Consider the following 21,707-nt stretch of genomic DNA (forward strand, 5'->3'; position numbering starts at 1 on the left):
ACATAATCAAACATCAATACATAATAAAAAAAGTAGTCTGAAAAAGCTTAAACGAAAGATAATCAGTTTGGAGTTCAACGGGCACAGAGCTGCATAAAATTGGAGCAAGAATAGAAAATGCCTACTCTGGTTTCAGCCATTGGATATCCTTTAAAAGATGGAACAGCTCACAGATGAGATCTAGAGGGGAAGTAAAAACAGAAATCATATTAATTCTGATTATTTGCATGCCATTGGTCTCTGAGTAATCTTCTACCCTAATTTTAGAAATGTAACAATATGATTTAAATTGTCAAAAGACTACTCGAAATAATATTGGCCACTATTTTTCAAATCCAGTGGCATGCAGAAAATGATGCATGTGAGTTACTCTTCACAGGGCAGAGATGGAATATCACCTGAGCAGGCCCAAGTACTTTTTTTGTAATGGGAGAAGGTAAAATGCAGAGAGCCAGCTCCAGAGTTGTATACAACATTCTCTCAAACACCTATTTCATACCTTTTTGTTTTCATCTAATTTCTTACAAGTTGCCACAGATCTCCTTGATGTATAGAGTTTGGTGGTACAAGGTGCTACAGCACTGTGTGTGTTTCGGCAAATTCTTATGTGTTGGTGCTCGTGGAAGGGCACAAGACCTGAAATCTTTCACTGGATTGCCCTGATGCTAGATGCAAAATCTGGCATACAACCTGAAAGGTTTGGTCAGACCTCTCACCTTTGGAAACAAGAGCCTAGGATGAATCATTTTATCAGTACCATTGAAGTGCTGGCATTTTAAATAAAAAACATATATACTTGGAATTTCGGGGCAAACTGTTGCAGCTTTAAAGTGGTGCATTGTAAGCCAGATCCTTAAAATGAAGGGAAACCTCCATTCTAGCAACTCCTTTCCTCCTCCACCAGAAATCACATTTTTGAGGCTAGTTGCAATGGCAGCCAGCCATTGACATGGTTTGCACACCGACGGAGTAATTCATCCCAGTTGGTGCTGCAAACTCATAGGGGTACCTAGAGTTCCCTGTACGTACCTGGATCAGTCCAGACAGTGGGTTATGTCCCCCTTCCAGCAGATGGAGTCAGAGCAAAAAACTGAAAAGATGGTCCCTTATAGGTTAGAGCGCCCTCTGTGTCCCTTCAGTATTTTTCTCTGACTCCAGCAGATGGCAGGAGACACCTAAGGCTCCCCAGCATTTCTCATTACTTTTTTTTTACTTTAAAAAAAAAAAAAAAGCATAGTATTTCATCCTCAGAGTTTGGTTTTGGGCCCAACTGCACATGTGTCAACACTATTAAGCGAGACATTAAGGATGATCAGGGATAAGCAAACAAAATCAGGGATGCTCTATAAGTTCTATAATATAACAACTAGAGACTAAATAAATAGAAGCAAGTCTTCTAGGTTTGCATTTGAATAAAATATGCATTTTTAACACAAAAAAGATATTCCCTATACGTACAAGGATCAGACCAGAGAAGTGGGTTGTGTACCTCTACCAGCAGGGACACACAACCCACTTCTCTGGACTGATCCTTGGTACTATAGGAACAAAAATTAGCAGGTAAGAACCAATTTTCTTATATGGCCTTGGTCGCTGAGGATAAACCTGGAAAACAGATGTGAAATACATTTTGCAGTGGCCAGATTAAACGTCTACTGTGACTTCCAACAGTTTGAAATCCCAGGAAGTTTGTAAAAATGATCACTATTATAATAGAAGTGAGACAATGTACAACATTCTTGTAGTTATAATTCCTCTTGGATCACTAGATTTTTAGCCTCAAGATGTGTCTGAGGTGTGTTGCATTGCCCTTTACACTATAATAAATTTATGACGTAATTGATTTTTTTTTAAGCCTTTAGCTATTAAAACATCCTGCTTGGCTGTTGCTGAAAATATGGCGGATCTGATAGATGGTTACTGCAGGTTGCAGAATGAATCTGAAATCTCTCTGATTGTCCGTTCCAATAAAGGTGAGAAGTCTGAATGACCTGCTTCTAGAAGCTTCTGTAGGCATTACAGCTGTAGTCACTGAAAGAGGTATTCTTGGTTTGTACCTTCTAGCTTTTCAGTACATGGCATTTGATCTGCTGCCCGAGGTTCAGAGGGGAAAAGGCGTGGTTAGATGCCAGATCAAACTGAAATATTACTGCATTAGAAGTCTCCATCTATTGTTGCAGTCTGCACTCTTTTTCTACTGCAGATCTGCATGTTGAGGATGAACAGAAAGATCCCTTCCTTAGTACTGAATCTGTGTGGAAGAGCACTTCACTGATAACTGCAGTCAATCAGCTGGCATGTAGAGAGAAGGGCCTACTACTCCTGTCCTCCCCTGCAAAGGCAGTTTGTGCAGTGAAGCAGTGCTAAGAGCTCCGTATTCCATCACATCTATTCCAGAGAAGGCAGCATATGTGTTTGTTCTTCTAAGTTCTTTATAAGATGGAGATGAATCAGTAACAGTTTGCTTTTGTTACCCAGTTCATCTTTGGTAAACCTAGGCACAGAAAGTTAAAGTGATTTACCTGAAGTCGCACACAATCAGAGACAGAGCCAGGACTATAGCTAGGACTATTCCTTGTCCTTTGATTTAACTGCTCAACCAGACTTTTGTATGCCTCTGAAGCGTGCCATCCAAATAGATCTGTTATGATTAGTTTTGAATGGTCACAATGCAAATGGCACCACACAGCAGTAAAGCTCTTTGTGTCTCTCTTTTCTTTTCAGAAAATGGCAAGAGGATTAGTCTTCCCCAGCTCCCAACTCAGTAAGAGCTCTGTAAAGATTGCACATGTCTTCTCGCCACAGGGACTAATTCAAATGACTAATCATTTCCAACCTCAGTGGCAGTCCTCTGTTCAAATCATATTGTGAAAGTAAAATAAATTAAAGGAGTCTAACTTCCTGGAATTATCTTGTTCCTGTTCATGCCCCAGATCAGTCTCCCTGCCAGCAGATGGAGGCAGAGAATAAAAGCTTTTCAGGCACTGCTTCATAACAGAGAGAGCCACCTGCAGTCCCTCAGTACTTTTCTGTCTCCAGCAGTTGGTAGAGATGCAAACCTGCAGTCTGACAAAAAAAAAAAAAAGAAGAGGGAGAAGATCTAGAATGCGTACTCCCTGAGGTGTAAGGCATCTTATTTTATTTATTTATTATTTTTACTATACCGGCTTTCATGACATGGATCACATCAAACCGGTTTACATTTAACAAAGTGTGCAAGATAAGAGATAACTCAAACAATTGTAACAAGAGCATTGTAAGGAGAGTGACAGTTACAATAAAACAGGGAAATAAATAACTGGGAGTTGGAGGTGAGAAGAGGGGGATTTAACTTCCAGCAACTTATTTACAAGGTTACAAGATTGAGTCCGATTAAATGTGATTTGTATAGTAAATGATAGTGTTAACAATGTGAAAGTGATCTTAATGAGCCATCCCTCAGGTCAAGCTGGGCGAGCAGGGGATTGGTGATCCCTGAGCTGCTTTAGCCAGCAACACCCAGGGGACTGAAAGCCAGGGGTCCTGGTTCCCTCAGTCTGCCTGAAGCTTTCTTGCCCTCACCTATAGCTGGTAATAGCAGGAAAGTAACCCTTTTATTATGCTTATGGCTGCGTTTGGGCTGACTGGGGCTGTTTCTTTAAAAAAAAAAAAAAAAAAAAAAAAAGCTTGCAGTAGCACAGTTGTGTTGGGCTGTTCAGGGACATCGGGCATTGGGGCAGAAGGACTCAGGAAGCCACGATTTTTATCTTGGCACTCTGGGGTCCGGGTCTGCTCGGGAGAGGTGATTCTTGCCACTAATCCCCTGGGCTCCTCCACGTGGTTGTGAGACCTGCGGCGCGCCACATGCACGGCAGTAATGACCCTGACCTCAGAGCGCGGGAAGAATTGTCAGGCCTGTGGAGTTTGGCGCAAGCAGCTTAATTCTCCATGCTTTGCCATGAATGTGCCGCTGGAGGGGAGGGGAACCTCTGCGGGAACGTCACGTGGCAGGAGAGTCACCCAGTCACATAGGCCTGTCAGAGATACTCCTGGGGAGGCTGAAATTGCATCTGGCAAAAGAGGGACACACAGTAAGAAGCAGCCAGTTCCCATGGTGTCCAAGGATTCCCCTCCCCCGCTCTTTCCATTAGTTCACTGGGGGATCATGAACAGGAAGAGGAGCCTGATCAGGCCTTGTCAGGTGACAAGAGCAGTGATGTGGAGGATTTCCCCACAGGATTTATTTTGGTCTTGCACAAGGCTTATCTGGCCAAACAAGGAGCAGGAGGTAAGCAGCGTCTAGGCCTGACACCTCAGGAGATCTTGAAGAGATATAAGATAGCCTCAGCCAGAGGGTTGTAGGCATGCTCCACTGGCTGGGCCTGGACCGGCAGCTTGAGATGACTATGGATTCAGATGTTTCTGATGACCCGCTCGATGATCTGGGTGGTGATCCAGGGATGATCCAGGGGACAGACCCATGGATGTCGACCCAGATGACAACAAGGTTGCAGATGATCGTGAGGATGTCCTGGTCACAGGAGGAGAGGACCCTAGGGTGGGTCCACCTGTTCTGCAAAGAGGGAGTGAAACTGCTTATCCACCAGATTCTGGAAGAACATTGGATTAAAATGTTCCAGGAGCAATCTGATAATGAAGGAGTGGATCCAAAGACCATCCTGGATGATCTTTGGGGACCGCTAAAGGCCTTTCCTTTGTCAAAAAAGGCGAAGAAATTGGTGAGCCAGGAGTGGGATATTCCAGAGGCAGGAATCAAAGTAGCTATATCCTTTGGTGAAGGATACTTTGGAGCTGTTGATTTTATCCAAGGTGGATGCTTTGGTGTTGGCGGTGCCAAGACGATGGCCATTCTGTGGCGAGTTTGGCCACACTGAAGTTTGCCTAGGATTGAAAGTTGGAAATTCATTTGAAGAGGATGTTTGAGGTCTCGACTCTAAATCTTCGAGCGGCGATCTGTTGTAGCCTTATGCAGAGAGCCTGTCTCCGTTAGGTGCAGAAGGCGCAAGACATGGGTGCCACCCTGACAGCCAGTTCCAGAGAGGTGGCCGAGTTGGAAGCCGGAGTGGCTTATGTGGCAGATGTGCTGTATGATTTGGTCTGGACATCTGCCTGGAGCATAGTTTTGGCGGTAGCAGCACGGAGACTCCTAATTGGTTGGCGGATGGCTGGTCCAAGTTGCAGCTATGTAATCTTTCCTTTAAAGGAAAACTGTTGTTCGGGGAAGATCTGGAGCAGCTGATGAAGCATTTGGGGGGGATCAAAGGGAAGAGCGGCAAGAAAACCTTCAAGCTTCAGAGATTTCATCCCAACAAAGCTACCTTGTTTGCAGGGAAGCAGAGCTCAGGAAGGCAGCAGTCCTTTTGGGGCAGCCGGTAAACAACCTGAGATAGCTCCGGTCAGGGGGCTGGAGGAGGTAAATCTCACAACATGATCAGGGTGGTCCATTCTTCTGTGGAGGCCGTCAGAGGGAAACTAGCTCTTTTTTATGAGGAGTGGACCAAGATAACATCAGACCAATGGGTCCTGGAGGTTATAAGAGATGGCTAGACTTAATTTTCTCGACTGCACACAGATGCCTTCCTAGTGTCCCATTGCCTATCCTGTGTCAAATGGGACGTGATTTGGGATACATTGCAGCAGCATTGGCTAGTCGCAATTGTATCAGTGCCGCTGGAAGAGCTAGGACAAGGAAGATACTCTGTTTTCTTTGTGGTGCCTATAAAGGAGGGCACTTTTCGTCCAATTTTGGATCTCCAGAAAGTCAATGCAGCGCTGCATGTTCCATGTTTCTGTATGGAGACATTGAGGATGGTAATGGCGATTCTCAAAAGGAGAGTTTCTCATGTCCATAGATTTAATGGAAGCATATCTCTACGTTGTCATATGCTGAAAGCATCAGAGGTTTCGACGGTTCTTGGTGTTAGGGCAGCATTTCCTGTTTCAAGCCCTTCCTTTCAGGTTAGCGACGGCGCCACGAGCATTTATGAAGGTGATAGTTGTGATGGCAACAGCTCTTAGAAAAGAGAGGATTTTGGTCCATCCTTATATGCTCGACTGGATCATCCAGGTGAAGTTGAAAATGGGGCGGTATCAATTCAGCGGGTCATGGAGATATTGCAAGCACTGAGCTGGATAATAAATCTAGCACAGAGTCACCTAGTTCCATCCGAGTGATTGGAATATCTGGGCGAGAGGTTCAATACCCATCTCAGCAAAGTGTTTTTTTTACCTCAGGATTACGAAGCTGCAGGTACAGGTGGTTCGGCTACTGCAGCTAGTAGTGCCCAGTGCTTGGAATTATTTGCAGGTCCTGGGTTCTGTGGAGTCTACGTTGGAACTCATGCCATGGGCATTTCCATTCATGCATCCTCTATGGAGGGTGTTTTTGTTCACATGAAATCCACTATTGGAGGCATTTCATTGCCCCTTGTCGCTACAGGGAAACTCCAGATCCAATCTTTTGTGATAGCTTTTATAACTCGTTTTGGAAAAAGGGGTGGAGCAGGAGACTCCAGACTGGTAGTGGTGACCACCGATACCAACCTCAAGGGTTGGGGGGAGGTCGTTCAAGTGCGGACGGCCAAGGTCTTTGGTCAACAATAGAAAAGTCCTGGTCTATCAGTTGATTGGAAACAAGGGCAGTGCGAAGAGCATTGTCATTTCCTGCAGTAGGTGCACGGTCAGATAGTGAGTGTTCTCAGACAATGTGATGACGGGTTATATCAGTTGCCAGGGCAGGTTGAAGAATCACGCGTGGCTCAGGAGGCTCAGGCACTGTTTGCCTGGGCAGAGCAGTTTCTGTCTGGGATAGCGGCATCTCCCATAGCTGGGGTAGACAATGTACAGGCAGATTACCTCAGCAGGCAGCATTTGGATCCCGGGGAGTGGGAATTGTCTGCAGAGGCCTTGACCCAGGTGGGGCAATCCACAGCTGAATTGATGGCTTCATGAAGCAATGCTAAGGCGGTGCGGTTCAGCCACAGGCGGGAGGTCAGCTTGGAAGGAATAGACGCACTGGTTCAGCTGTGGCCATAAGAAATCCTGCTGTATGTGTTCCTGCCATGGCCTTTTGTTGGTCGAGTGTTGAGGCATATAGAGAAACACTCAGGAAGGGTAGTTCTCATGGTGCCAGAGTGGCCACGTCATCCTTAGTTTGCAGATTTCATTCAACTCACAATAAATGTTCCCATCAGGTTGGCTCACCTGTTGGGGTTACTGTGTCAAGGGTCCATATTCTCGGATCAGGCTGATCGCTTTTGTCTCATGGCTTGATTTTTCAGATGAGGTGGTTTTGGTTGAAGGGTTATTCAGAGCTGGTTATCATTACTTTACTTCAGGCTAGGAAGCCGTCAACTTTGCTTGCTTATGTTCGAGTGTGGAGAGCATTTGAGTCCACAAACTTTGAGGAAGGGCTAGAGCCATTGCAGGTGAATATTCCTCAGATCCTGGCCTTTCTGCAACAGAAATTGGAGAAGGGCCTGGCCTACAACTCGCTTGGTTGTCACATAATAGATTAAAACTAAATACATCTAAAACAAAACTAGTTTATCTATCTACAGTTCCAGAGTCAATTCATCAACCACCTCAATCCTTCTTATTCGAAAAACAACATATTCCCATTAAATTCCACGCAAAAAACTTAGGAATGATCATAGACTCAAGATTGTTTAACCAAGAACATCTTAGAAATAGTAAAAAAAAAAATCATTTTTTAAAATTCACATGTTGAAGAAACTTAAACTGCTATTACTTCCAAAAGACTTTCGTCTTGTAACTCAAGCACTGATTCTTACTCTGTTAGATTACTGTAACTCTCTATATCTTGGCTTACCATCTTCTACACTTCAACCGTTGCAGCTTGTACAAAATGCAACTGCACGAATGTTATATAATGTATCAAGAAGAGATCACATCACACCAATTCTGTACCATTTGCATTGGCTTCCAATACCGTTCCGTATGTCATATAAAATGTTATCAATGATTCACAACTTACTACACAATCCCAGTTCAATTTGGTAATGTTCTCTATTGAGAATTTACAAACCCAACAGACAGTTATGATCTATGAACAAATGCATTTTTAGAAATTCCATCAATAAAATCTTTATTTATTTATTTAACTTTTAATATACCGACATTCATAGGGCATATCATGCCGGTTTACAAAAAACTGAAGCAGGTAGAAAATACAATGAACAAGGGTAGGGGAGAAGGGGAGCAGGCAAGAAAAAGGTGAGAGGTGGGCAGGGGAAGAGCAGCAAGAAAGAATAGGGCAGAAGGAGAGAGAGGAACAAACAACTTGATAAATATAATAAAAGGAACATAATTGTAACTGTTTTAAAATTATAAATTAAGGCGAAGTATTCATTTACAATAGATCAGTTGTATGATTAATTGATTGAAGGGGGAGGGGGGAGAGGGAGGCGGAAGAAGAAGGAAGAGGTGGGAGGGGGAGATAGGGGGGCAGGGAGGGTGGGCTAGGGAGGTAAGGGGAGGCTGGGGGGTGAAGGGGGGGAGGACGGTGATGGAAGGGGTAGGGAGTGGGCTAGGTTTGATTGGCTTCTGGGTAGGCTTGCCTGAACAGCCAGGTCTTGATGCCTTTTTTGAAAGACTGTAAGGAGGGCTCAAGTCGAAGGTAATGGGGAAGTGAGTTCCAAAGGGTGGGGCCAGCTATGGTAAACGCTCTTTCTCTCGTGTTGGAGAGGTGTGCGGTTTTGAGAGGTGGGGTGTGTAGGGTGCCTGCGAGGGCATTTCTAGTAGGACGGTTAGAGGTACGGAAGTGAGGCATGTTTTTAAGCCAGGCGGGGTTGTTTTTATGAAGGGCGTTGTGCAGGATGGTGAGGGTTTTATATTTAATGCGGTATGGTATGGGAAGCCAGTGCAGGTCTTTTAGGATGGGGGTTATGTGTTCAGTCTTACGGGTATTGGTGGTGATTCTTGCCATCGCATTTTGAAGGATTTGTAGGGGTTTGATCGTGGAAGTAGGGAGGCCTAACAGGAGGGAATTGCAGTAATCTAGTTTGGAGAGGATAGTGGACTGCAGAACTAAACGGAAGTCATGTGCATGAAGGAGTGGTTTCAGTTTTTTAAGAATGTGAAGTTTGTAGAAGCCTCCTTTTATTAGGGACTTGATGTGTGGCTTGAAATTGAGGTGTTGATCAAGTAGGATTCCTAGGTCTCTTACATTAGATGTAGGTGAGTGGGTTATAGTAGGGGTGGGAGCAGTGGGGCAGGAAGTGTGCTCTGGTTGATTGGTGATGACGAGGATTTCAGTTTTATCTGCATTGAGTGCCAGGTGGAGGTTGGCCAAAAGGGAGTTGATGGTGGAGAGGCAGGATTCCCAGTATTGAAGGGATGCCTTGAGTGTTGTTTGAATGGGGATGATGATTTGAACATCATCAGCATACAGGAAGAAAGTCAGCCCTAGGTCGGAGAGAAGTTGGCAGAGGGGGAGAAGATAGATGTTGAAAAGTGTGGAAGAGAGGGAGGATCCTTGGGGAACGCCTTGTGTGAGTGGGATATGTGAAGAGGTACTTTGATTGATTTGTACAGCGTATTCCCTGTGGTTAAGGTAGGAGGAGAACCAAGATAGGGCAGTGCCAGTGACGCCTATTTCTGCCAACCTGGAAAGTAGGATTTGGTGGTTAACAGTGTCAAAGGCCGCAGAGATGTCTAGGATGGCCAGGAGGTAGGATTTCCCCTGGTCCATGCCGATGAGGAGAGTGTCAGTGATGGCTAAAAGGAGATTTTCAGTATTACGACCTTTACGGAAGCCGAATTGCGAAGGGTGTAGGATATTGTGGTCCTCAAGGAAGTCAGTGAGTTGGATGTTGACTACCTTCTCGAGGATCTTGGATATGAGGGGGAGGTTGGAGATGGGTCTGTAGTTTGCTGGGGTTGTAGGATCAAGAGTAGGTTTTTTTAGGAGGGGTTTGACTACAGCTAGTTTGAGGGGGTCTGGGACTTTACCAGAGGTTAGTGAGCAGTTGATTATGTTTGCTATGGGTTTAGCAGTGGTAGTGGGTATGGAGAGGAGGAATTTAGAGGGGATTGAGTCTGCTATGTGAGAGGCCGGTCTCATCTTTTTTAGGATAGATTCTATCTCTAGGGTGGAGGTGTGTTCAAGGGATTCGAGGAGGTGCTTGGTATTATTGGTGAGGGGAGGTATGGGGGAGGGTTTGGAGGGGAGGCGTTGAAGAATGCTGTTGATTTTGGTCTGGAAATACCTTGCGATTTCTTCACATTTTGTGTCGGTGTTTCCTTCGTGGGAGATGGGAGTGGGGGATTTAGTAAGATCAGCAACATAGGAGAAAAGGGCTTTGGGGTTGAATTGGTAGCAATGAATTTTGGAAGAGTAGAAGTCACGTTTGGCTTGGAGGGTGGCTTGGCGGTAGTTGTGCAGGGTCTGTTTGTATATAGCTTTGTGAGTAGGAGAGGGTTGTCTGCGCCAGATGCGTTCCTTGGATCTGAGGTCCTGCTTTGCCTTCTTTAACTGGTTGGTATACCAGGGTTGTTTTTCTCTTGTTGATAGTGGGATTTCTTTGTGTACAATTGGACAGAGTTCGTCAGCTATAGTGGATGTGATGTTGTTCCATGATTGCAAGGCTGCATCTGGATTGGAGAGGTCAAGGTTCTTGGTTGCTTTTTCAAGTGCAAGGGCGAGCTTCTCTGAGGGGCATGTTTTGCGAAAGGATATGGTTTTATTCTGTGATAGTGATGTGTTGGTAGTGATGCTGGTAGAGAGGGAGGCATTGACAATGAAGTGGTCTGACCAAGGGATGGGGGTGGTGGAGGGGGTGTTGGATGCTGAGATGTAGGAGTTAACGAAAAGGAGGTCAAGGGTATGACCAGCTCTGTGTGTGGGTGTAGTGATGAGCTGTCTATAACCTAGAGCTTTGAGGGTGATCAATAAGGTTTCACATGAGGAAGTGATCGGGCTGGCGTCTACGTGGAGATTGAAGTCGCCAAGTATAATGGCTGGGCTATCGGGTTTAAGGTTGTCAACGATAAATTCTATGAGGGGGGATGGGTCGTGGTCAAGTATGCCGGGGGGGGCATAGATGAGACATACCTGTAGGGTGGTAGATTTGAAGAGTCCTATTTCTAGTTTGTGGGGGGGTTGGGAAGGTTGGAGTTTTAGGTTAAGATGTTTTTTAGCTGCTAGGAGTAAACCACCGCCTCTTTTTTTTATGTCTTGGGATAGAGAAGATATCATAGGTTTGTTGTGGGAGTTGGTTTAGGAAAACCTGGTCTGTGTCTTTTAGCCAGGTTTCCGTGATGGCGCATAGGTCTAGGCTGTTGTCAGAGAGGATGTCGTAGAGGATAGGCGCTTTTTTAAGGATAGATTGGGAGTTGAATAATGAAATGGCAAGAGTTGCTAGGCCTAGGAGTTGTGTGAGGGGTGTGATCAAGATAGGGATTAAGGATTTCTGGTGGTTGCCAGGATAGGTTTGGGAAAGGGTGGTTTTGCGTAGGGTGGGGTGGTGGATAATGGGAATAGTGTAGTGGCACATGTCGGATTGAAGGTAGGGTGGGAGCAGGGAAAGAAGAAACAGTATGGTGGGCTGCTGTAAATCCACACAGAGGGAAGAGGGTGGGAGTTAGAGGCAGGATGGAGGAGTTATGCAGTTACATATAACTTGGTGCGGTACATTTACTGGAGAGTGTATTTGCAGTGGGGTCTTTTCTTGTATACATAGGACACTGCAAGTGAGAAGCATTAGGGGGGGGTTTATACAGTAAGGATTGAACAGGTGGGGTAGGCACTTACAAGGCTTTCTGTATACAATTGGTATGAAGGAAACACGTAGCGTTGGTTATAAACCTACATATCTGGATCAAGCATATACAGGTTTTGGAGGGTTGCAGAGCGGTAATGGGTAGGGGTTAAGGGAGAGGGCGGGTCTAGTAGGTGGGAGGTATTTAGAGTAGGGGTGAAGGGGCGGGTGAGGGCAGTGGGGTGCGACAGGGAGGATAATGTCACAAAGTTGTCCCACAAAGGGGCACACTAAGGGGCAAGCCCCTTAGTCGCGCTCCTTCGGCGCGAGACGCCTGGCGCGAGACGCCAGGGGGTTGCTTGCTCCTTTAAACTGTCTTTCTGTGCCGGATGTGGGGCACCCAGAGTGGGCGGTCCTTCTACGGTGATTCGGGTCGGGTGCAGTTCCGGGTTGGGCTGGTCTCTCAATTAGGGCTGCTGATTGGTGGCAGCGGGGAGTAGGCCGGCTGAAGGTCCCACGTGGACGGCGATTCCGGGGCTCGGGGCTGCGATCCGAGGTCGGCGGGGCTTGGTCCCTGGACGGGGCGGCGCCGACTGGGCTGGCTGGAGGGCGGATCATAGCATAAAGATAAGTACAAACATAGTATAGCCTAATGAGCTAAATTACACAAAACATGATTTTTTAAGGGTTAAACGGGAGATTAGATTATAGTTTTTAATAAATAAGGGCACTGGTGAAGCAAGAGAGGCATTTTTTGCACTTATAAATACAATAAAATGAAAATTTCACCTTCGGAGAGTTGGTAAATGAGGTGATAACAACTGGTGTTTGAATCAAGAGAGGGGTTGTAGCCCTGTAGAGGGCAAGAGCCCATGAGATTGGATACACCATATAAGAGTCTGATACCACTCTCTGTCGGTGTTTTCTTTCAAATTTTGTGGGTAAGGGAAGAAATTACGTTATATTCTGCTATTTTTGCAGTGTACCTCAAGTGATTAGAGTACTTTATTTGAGTTATTAATATTGAGGTGGGGAGCCATTTTATAATATAATTTAATTGGATTCGAGAAAAATTTACCGATTACATGGCCAAAACATTACAGATTATGTTGTAGCTCTCCCTTTGAACCTTTGCGAAGGGTGTTTTTAAAGGATCTCACCTAGAAGTCTGTCTTTTTGGTGGCAATTTGTTCGGCCAGGCGGATTTCGGAGTGGCAGGCATTGTCATGTTGAGAGCCTTTCTTGCAAATAACAGACAACACTGTGTCGCTGCATACAGAGCCTTTTTTCTCATTGAAGGTCATTTCCTCGTTCCATATTAACCATCTGAATCGCCACATGCACGAGAGTTTCACTTATTGAATGTGCATTGGACTCTGTTACAGTATCTTAAAGTCACTAACAGAGTTCGTCGTTCAGAACATTTGTTTGTCTTTTTCAATGGAGCAAAGAAAGGAAGCAAAGTGTCTAAGGTCATCATTGCATGATGGTTAAAGGAGACTATTTTTTCAGCCTCTCTGTGTAAAGGGTGCAGGCTGCCTCTTGGGTGGAGTGTCAGTTGCTATCATCACAGGAGATCTATAGGGCAGTGACATGGTCCTCGCTTCACATTTTTACCAAGCATTACAGATTAGATGTACATGCTTCAGAGGAGGCTGTGTTTGGGGAGAGTGTATTACGAGCAGGTTTTTCGGGTTCCTGCCCTCTATAGGGAGCTTGGGTACATCTTGCTTGTCTGGACTGATCTGGGGTATGAACAGGAAAGGAAAATTGGTTCTTACCTGCTAGTTTTCATTCCTGGAATACCACTAATTAATCCAGAAACCCATCCCCTGATTTTGGAAAGATCACTATTGATTCAGTACGTATATAATGCAGAAGGTACAGATTGTGTATAGGTTGACTTTTTCAGGTTTTACCCTGGATTTGAGGGCTCCCAGTTCAAGGGGATCAGCCATTACTTCTCTGCTCACTCTGGATGGGGGGGGGGGGGGTTTACAGTTAATGTGAAAGTTGTTTCTTTCTTGGCTTGGGTACAGGTCAATTCTGAGGGACTGCAGGTAGCATTCTTGGTTATGTAGCAGTGCCTGAAAAGTTTTTATTCTCTGCCTCCATCTGCTGGTAGGGATGCAAAATCCACTTGTCTGGACTGATCTGTGGTATTCCAGGAACTAAAATTAGTAGGTAAGAACAAATTTTCCTTTATTAAAGGTCTGCCTAAATAAAACATGCATTTAGAGTCTTCCTAAAGAGTCTGCCAATTTTGTTCTAATCTGATTCTTCTACTGTCAGTTATCAGATTAGAACAAACTCGACAGACTGCATTTAGTTACTAAGCACCCTATCTCTGGCATGCCCTACCTTTGGACATTCTCTTGGAGTGTATCTACCTCATGTTTAGAAAGACTCTAATGGCATGGTTTTTAGGCAAGCTTTTGCTAATGAGATGCCTCAGTGAAGTTGGACTTATTTCAATAGCAAGGCCTTTTCTGAGGTGTGGAAATGTTTCCTTTCTTTGCGGTTTCTTCATAACATTTTATAAGTTTTAGTTGTTATATTGTATTTGTTTTGTTTTTAATTTGTATAATATGTTTGTTTTATATTGTAAACCACTTGGTTTTGTTTTCTATAAGTGGCATATCAAATTCAATAAATGATGATAATAATGTGATGCCCTTACGGCACTAGGGATTGAAATGATTTAGTAGCTGAATAACTAGAAAAGAGTCCTGTTTGCTTCTGCTGACCATCAGTTAAAGTACTATCCATTATAGGACATATGAAAGTGTTATGTAACTTTTAATAACGAGTGTAGTAACATAGTATGATATGCACCTTATAGTCACTAGGGCAAAAGATCCAGCTAAGTGCTATTAGTGCCTATAAAATAGATCAAGGTCCTTTGAAACTTTCCATGATTATATTATCTTGTTCTGCAGTTTGTTTGTTTTTTTTACTGGAAAGCATTCTGTTTCTATGGTCATTTGAGCCTGCTTTTTACTAACCACTATTTATTTATGTATTTATTTATTGCCTAACTGCTGAGGCTCTAAGCGATTTACATTTGCAACACTCATAATCAAATCATACAGAAATAGACATGGATATATGGATAATAGTGACATTCACGTAACATTTTAAAGATTATAATCCTGGCCTTCCTAGTATCATTTTGTTAATGATATCTAAAAATCAATCATAAAAAAACTAATAAAATAATCTAAAAGTCAAAATAAAAATCAGATAAAAGTAGAATCATTGCCACTGCTGTCATATCTAAAAGTTAAGATAAAAAATTGATGAAAGCTGTTTAAATAAAAATGTTTTCAATAAGGCCTTAAAAGATTTCAAACAGTCGGTTAGCCACATGTTATGAAAAAAGCTGTTCCACAGCTCTGGTGCATCAATTGAGAAAGAACGTTCCTGAGTTTCCTCGCTGAGATTATTTTAGTGTCTACTGGGATTATAAACTTTTAACATGGCATTAGTCCATGGGAGTGAGTCTAGTTTCAATACTGAGTGAATCAGTAAATCTGAGCGATGCTATATGTGATGCAGTAAGAGTCAAGATTAGATCAAACTCTGTGTTCTATAGTCAGTTTCTGAATTTACATTATTACAGTATTTATTCCATTGATATTATTTTCTGATCAACTTTTAGGTTCTAATGTGAGCCTTATCTGTTTTGCCATTAGGGATGTGTTTTTATTTTTAATGATATGAGTAATGTCAGTGATGGTGCCTATTTCATTTTATGTTTCCAAACTGTAATGATAAAAAAAAAAAAAAAATTCACAAAATTAAAAAAAAAACTTTTTTCATTTAGAGCACACTGTTAGTGCACACTATTACAACTGAAATAGTGTGCACTAAACTCAAATAGTGCGCATTAAATTGAAAATAGTGCACACTAAACAAAAAGGGCCAGATTTTCAAAAGGTTACGCGCGCCGGGCCTATTTTCAAAAGGCCCGGCGACGCGTGTAAAGCCCCGGGACGCCTGTAAGTCCCGGGGCTTGCATAAAGGGGCGGGGTGGTCCAGGGGGTGAGGCGAGGTGGGGGTCAGAGGCTCCCGGCACAGCGGCAAATGGCCGCTGTGCCAGGGATCGCATGCCGGCAGTTGGCCAACGCGCGAACTTACTTCAGCCCCAGGGCTGAAGTAAGTTTTGCAATAAAAGAAAAGAAAAAGGTAGGGGGGAAAGGGCGGGGGAGGGAAGGGAAGGTAGGGTGGGGGGGAAGGGAATGGGGGAAGGCGGCACGGGCTCGGCACGCGCAAGGTGCACAATTGTGCACCCCCTTGCACGTGCCGACACCTGATTTTGTAACATGCGTGTGCCTGCGCGCATGTTATAAAATCACGTGTCCATGTCTGCACGCCGAGAAGCGCGCACACATGGATGCACTCGCGCGGTGGTTTGAAAATTTACCCCAAAATCTTTTAGAACGAAAAAAAAGCCTAACTAAACCAAAAGAAAGGAAAAAGGGGGAAAACAAAATGAAACAAACCAAAAGTTTTATTGAAGAACACCCCTACTTGTCGTCATGATATTTTATTAATGCTCTTTTTTGAGCTATTTGTGGGTTCTATGAACCTCTGTTTGCATTTTGCAATAATATTTTGTGTTTTTTTAAGTTTGAATTTGGTAATTATTAGATCGTTGAAGCATATTATGGTTACAGTGTTGATTATTGATTTGTTGTACACCAGTATGTCACATTCTAAATATGATATCTAACCTGTAGCTGGTACCATACCAGGGAGGGTCTAAGGTTAATTCAGAAGGGACTACCTCTGATAGAGATTTAGCAAGACTGCATTGCTTACTGAAATAAAATGATGATAATATGCATCTTCTGTCTTAATTATTTCTCATATTCCACAGGGAAACAGACAGAAGATCCCGGATGACTGAAGAGAGTAGTGTAGGTGAGTTCTGCTCTTTGAAAGACAAGTGTACATGGACATGTTCAACTTATAAAGCTCTTGTTATTGCTTTGACAAACTTACCAAATAATTTTTAGTATAGTAGATGCAATATTAAATAACCCAAATAGAATCCAGGGCATGATTGCAATGTGTTAGTCTTATTTAAGATTTTCCCCAGTGAAAATCCCAATGGATGTTTATGGGACTACCACCTTTTTGAACTCTTCCAACTTCATCAGAGAGAGGTTCTACTAGTTTCTTTAATAAAAAAAAAAAAAAATAGTCTCGGACCTGCCCCATGGCTCAGGCCACAGCACTGTGGCATGAGAAGCTCAAGTTTGGGTCTCCTGTCTTATAGGATTAGCTGGGATTGGGCATGGCATGGAAGTGACATGCATAATCCTGAGAAGGGATGAGAGATGGCTGCTGCAAGATCGGCCAACCAAAAGACTAGTTCTGAAGATAAGAGTCGGAGGAGACTTCCATTAAGTCCTTCTGACCAGCAAGGGCATATGTTTTACCCAGGCATGTATATGGGATGGGAGAAATACAGATGGCAAAATAAATGTGAGAAAAATCTGCGTGTGCTGTGGAAGTGATGTGCTCATGCCTGTAGAGGGAGGGAAGATGGTTGCCACTACAGTGGCAGCCTCTTTTGGCCTTCTAGTGGTGCTGAGGGTATGCCTTGGAAGTTGTGCCCTTCTAGTTGTCATTCCAACAGGGGGGGTACTTGGGCACCTGGACAAGACTGTTTTGGGAGGAGTGGGAGTTCACAGCAAAGGAAAACCATCCTAGGAGTAAACCTGAATTCTGGTTAACAGAACTTGTCAATCTTGTGGAGGCCTCCATTTCTGGGGTTCACATTATCCATATAAACTAGCCAGCCTTATAAGAGCACATAGGAACATGATTGGTTTAGGAGGACTCTGCTTAATTGACACTCCAGTGGGATGCTCTGGTCCACAGAATAGGCCTTTTTGGGATTGCAAAATCTTACCAGATATGGAAATCTGCATTATATTTAATGGAGGGTGTTTCCTGTACTATGATAGCCCACAAGCAAGCACAGTAGATGTTTTTGAGACTCTAGTTATACATGAAGTAAATGTGTTTGGTTCAATTACAAATGCCATCTATGGGGCAAGTTTCAAACCAACTTACAGTGCAGTGTCCACAAGTTGTTTGGCCCACGGGCTTTGCAGTTCATTCTTTCCCTTTGAAAGCTGTTTTGGAAACAGTACACACAGATATGTACCTGCTTTTTCTATGCTCATTTATTTTAAAAAGGCAAAAACTATGTATGTGGTTGCCTTCCCTGACCTAACTCTATCCCAAACTTACCTCCTTTTTGCCTGGGTAAAAGTAGACGCTCTATTGATCCCCACACACAGTTTTGCCTGGAGAAAGGCGAGGGAGGCAACTGGCTTTTACAGTTGCCCCTGCCATGGGAATATCAAAGTTGTACCGTCATTATTTCTGATTTTATTCTGAATACAAATAAAAATCAATTGCTTGTTTTTCAGATTCTGACATTTATGCTGAAATCCCAGATGAATCTTTAGGACCCAGATCTGCAAGTAAGGACTGAGGCTTCTAATGATTTTAGTAAAACGATTGTACAAGAATCAGACATAGGCTACTCTATAAGTGAAATGAGTCGCCAGTATCATTCCATAGTCAGACACTTGTGCCTGCAGTAGACAGCTTCTCAATCCCAGGGGAGGTAGGAAGGAAAGTAGCAGAGATTTCCCCTTATCTTTAAACTGATCCTCTGGTATTAGTTTGTAAATATGAGCCCATTAATAGCCTAGATGGATTTGGTTTGCGGTTTCTGGATCAGTTTACTACAAGTGACGTTTTGGAATATTTGGAAATGGAATACATGTATAACAAAATAGCTGCAGTAGTGTGGTACTGTGCTAAAATAAAAAAGTACGTTCTGTATATGTAGTTTGGAATATAGTTGATATGCCACAATAATGCTGATTTTTACTGTTTAGCATTTCCTGCTAAAGTCATTTTGAGTGTAAAGTGCCCTTTATGCAGTTACTAAGAGAAAACGGTGTACCCAGTCCGTACCGGGATCAGTACAGAGAAGTGGGTTGTGTATCCCTACCAGCAGGTGGAGTCAGAGAGCAAAACTTTGGGCACTGCCATATATATATGAGTGTCACCTGCAGTCCCTCAGTATTTCTCTGACTCCAGCGGTGGAAAAGATGCACATGCAGTCTTAGTTAGATTTTTAAAGTTTAGTTCGATTTTTTCTTAATTTTTTCGTCTCGTGTGCTTCCTGAGTAGTTAGGCACCTTCGTGGGCCATCCCTCAGTCGAAGCCGGGCGTCCGGGGGGTTGGGTACCCCTGTCTGTGTCTCGCCCACTCTCTCACGTGGGGTGGCAGCCAGGGGCGCTTGGTTTTTCCCCTCCAAGGCTGCTCTGAAGCTGCTCCCTCAACTCCTCTGTGAGGACTCCATAAAGTTTAATTTAAAAAAAAAAAAAAAGAGCTTTAACTTTTTGCTTTCAGTTTCCTCCAGCTGAGGTAAGGAGTCTGCACCTTGCGGCTGATCGGGGAGTCAGGCAGCCTCATTTTCTTTCATTTCTTTCAGCTCCTGGGGCTCCGGGTGGCTTTAGGAGGGCGGAGATAAGTGCCTTTCAGCGATTTCGCTGCTGGCGCGAGCAACAACGTGGCAGTGTTAGACGGCCGGCCTGCTGAATTTTTTTCCTCAAGCTTTCGGCAGCGTGCACTTTTTCATTGTGGCCCTTCCCCCCACTCAGCTTGCAGACCGCATGGCTGTGCGGTAGTGGCACTTATTTTTCCTGCATTCGGCAGTGTGTTCCCGGCTACACTGCGCGGCTGCACGGTTATTGATGGGTTCCCGATCCAAATCTTCTGTCTACCGCGCCTGTGGGACACACGGGTATGTCCTGGATTCTACCTCCCTCTGTCCATGCTATGCCTCGGGGATGAAGGGATTGTCGGGTCCGGTGTCCCCTCCCCGGGGGGGAGGAGCTTTTGGCCGCGGTTCGCTGGAGGAGGATCCCCCTCCCATTTTGGCCCCAGTGTGTGCGGATGTCTTGGTGAGGGCTGCTGACTTGGCGGATCTGGGCCCCATGGAGGGGGAGGGGGACCGGGAGGGGTTTTCCCCGGAGTTTTTCTTACTAAATACACCAGGCCGCCTTAGCTAGGAAACAGGCGGTGCGTAAAAGTTCTGGTTAGCCGCCTTACTCTTGGAGCCCTCAGTTAAGAGAGTGAGACCGAGGAACAGCTGTCCAGCTTGATAGGAGATGGGTCCCAGAGGCCCCTGGACCCAACCCCATGGTCAGGAGCAGCGACAGCTCCAGAAATGGTTCCGGCTCCGGATCAGATTCCTGATCTGGGGGATATCAATCCGGCGGATACAGATGGAGAGGATCTTCCGTCCATGGAAGGTGATGATCCTAGCGTGGTTCCCCAGGTGTTGGAGGTCCTAGGCCTTAAGGTTTCGCAAGAAGAATCAGATAATGAAGGGGTTAACCCGGTCCTCGATGGCATACGTGGGCCAACTACGTCTTTCCTGATGCCTAAGAAGGTACAGAAGCTGGAGACCCGTGCATGGGATTCTCCGGATGCGGGACTAAAGGTGGGAAGAGCTGTACCCGCTTTCGACGGATGTTTCAGATCTACTGAATGTTCTGAATGTGGACGCAGCGGTATCGGCAGTAACAAAGAAGACCGGTGGCGGGGGCTGCCGCCTTGAAGGACATGCAGGACCACAAGCTGGAGATCCAGTTGAATCGAGTCTTTGAAGTGTCAGCTTTGAAACTTCGGGCTGCGATTTGCGCTAGCCTGATGCAGAGGGCAAGTCTATGCTGGATTGAAGAGTCCAGGGCTGGGACCAGCAGTGATGGTGCCGTACATAGTGCCCGCTTGGAGGCGGGTATCGCATATGTGGCAGATGCACTGTACGACTTGGTGCGGACCTCGGCTTGCAGCATGGTTTCAGTAGTGGCGGCACGCCGACTCCTCTGGCTACAAAATTGGTCAGCAGATTTATCCTCTAAATCGCAGATTTGTAACCTCCCTTTCAAAGGTCAGCTTCTGTTCGGGGAGGACCTCGATCAATTGGTGAAGCTGCTCGCTGAGTCCAAAGGCAACAGGTTGTTAGAAGATAGAAGATCCACCACAAAGGTTTTTCCTGCTAGGACTCAATTTCGGGATTCCTATCGTTTTCGATCCAGCATATATTCCACCCCATCCTCGCCTAAGTAGACTCCTGGGCACCAGCAGTCCTTTCGTGGTGGCCGCTGAGCCGGAAGGAACTCTGGACACCTTGGGGCAGGAGGCAGTAAGTCTTCCCAATGAAGCCACGAGTACCCATTCCGTCGTCGGAGCTGTCGGAGGCAGATTATCCAGCTTTTACACGGAATGGGCAATGATTACCTCGGACCATTGGGTTTTGGAGGTGATCAGAGAGGGCTACACTCTAGAATTCTCTCGTCCCATTCAGGAGGTGTTTGTGGAGTCCTGCGTGACCTCACTCAGCAAGCAAGAGGCAGTGCGGGACACCCTGCATCGTCTGATCGAGCTGGAAGTCATTGTCCCAATGCCGGTCACAGAGCAGGGCCGGGGCCGGTACTCAGGTGTACTTCGTGGTTCCCAAGAAAGAAGGCACCTTTCGCCCCATCCTCGACCTGCAGAAGGTGAACCGTTGTCTTCGAGTTTCACACTTCCGGATGGAGACCCTGTGGACAGTCCTGGCGGCAGTTCCCAAAGGGGAGTTTCTGGCGTCTCTGGATCTCACGGAGGCGTATCTTCATATTCCGATCCAGCCCATCCACCAGCAGTTTCTGCGCTTCAAGGTGTTGGGACACCATTTCCAGTTTCGAGCTTTTCCTTTCGTTATGGCAACAGCTCCTCGAACTTTCACCAAGGGTATGGTGGTAGTGGCAGCTTTTCTTCGCAAGCATGGGATCTTAGTCCATCCGTATCTGGACGACTGGTTGATTCGTGCAAAGTCCTGGGAGGAATGCGGAAAAGCCATTCAGAGGGTGTGACTCATGTTACGTCGCTCGCCTGGATAATCAA

At 45.0% G+C, this 21,707-nt stretch overlaps 1 protein-coding gene across 3 annotated transcripts in view; it reads left to right on the forward strand.

Moving 5' to 3' along the window:
- Positions 1-21,707, forward strand: part of PTK2B (protein tyrosine kinase 2 beta) — a 330,459-nt gene that overhangs the window by 212,856 nt on the left and 95,896 nt on the right. For all 3 annotated transcript variants that reach the window (XM_029596207.1, XM_029596208.1, XM_029596209.1), the window contains exons 11-14: positions 1,856-1,973; positions 2,725-2,764; positions 16,603-16,646; positions 18,170-18,223. In XM_029596207.1, the coding sequence (XP_029452067.1) occupies positions 1,856-1,973; positions 2,725-2,764; positions 16,603-16,646; positions 18,170-18,223 (256 nt within the window). The remainder of the gene's footprint in view (positions 1-1,855; positions 1,974-2,724; positions 2,765-16,602; positions 16,647-18,169; positions 18,224-21,707) is intronic.

Source organism: Rhinatrema bivittatum, chromosome 3 (genome assembly GCF_901001135.1).
Source record: "Rhinatrema bivittatum chromosome 3, aRhiBiv1.1, whole genome shotgun sequence".
Classification (NCBI taxonomy): domain Eukaryota; kingdom Metazoa; phylum Chordata; class Amphibia; order Gymnophiona; family Rhinatrematidae; genus Rhinatrema; species Rhinatrema bivittatum.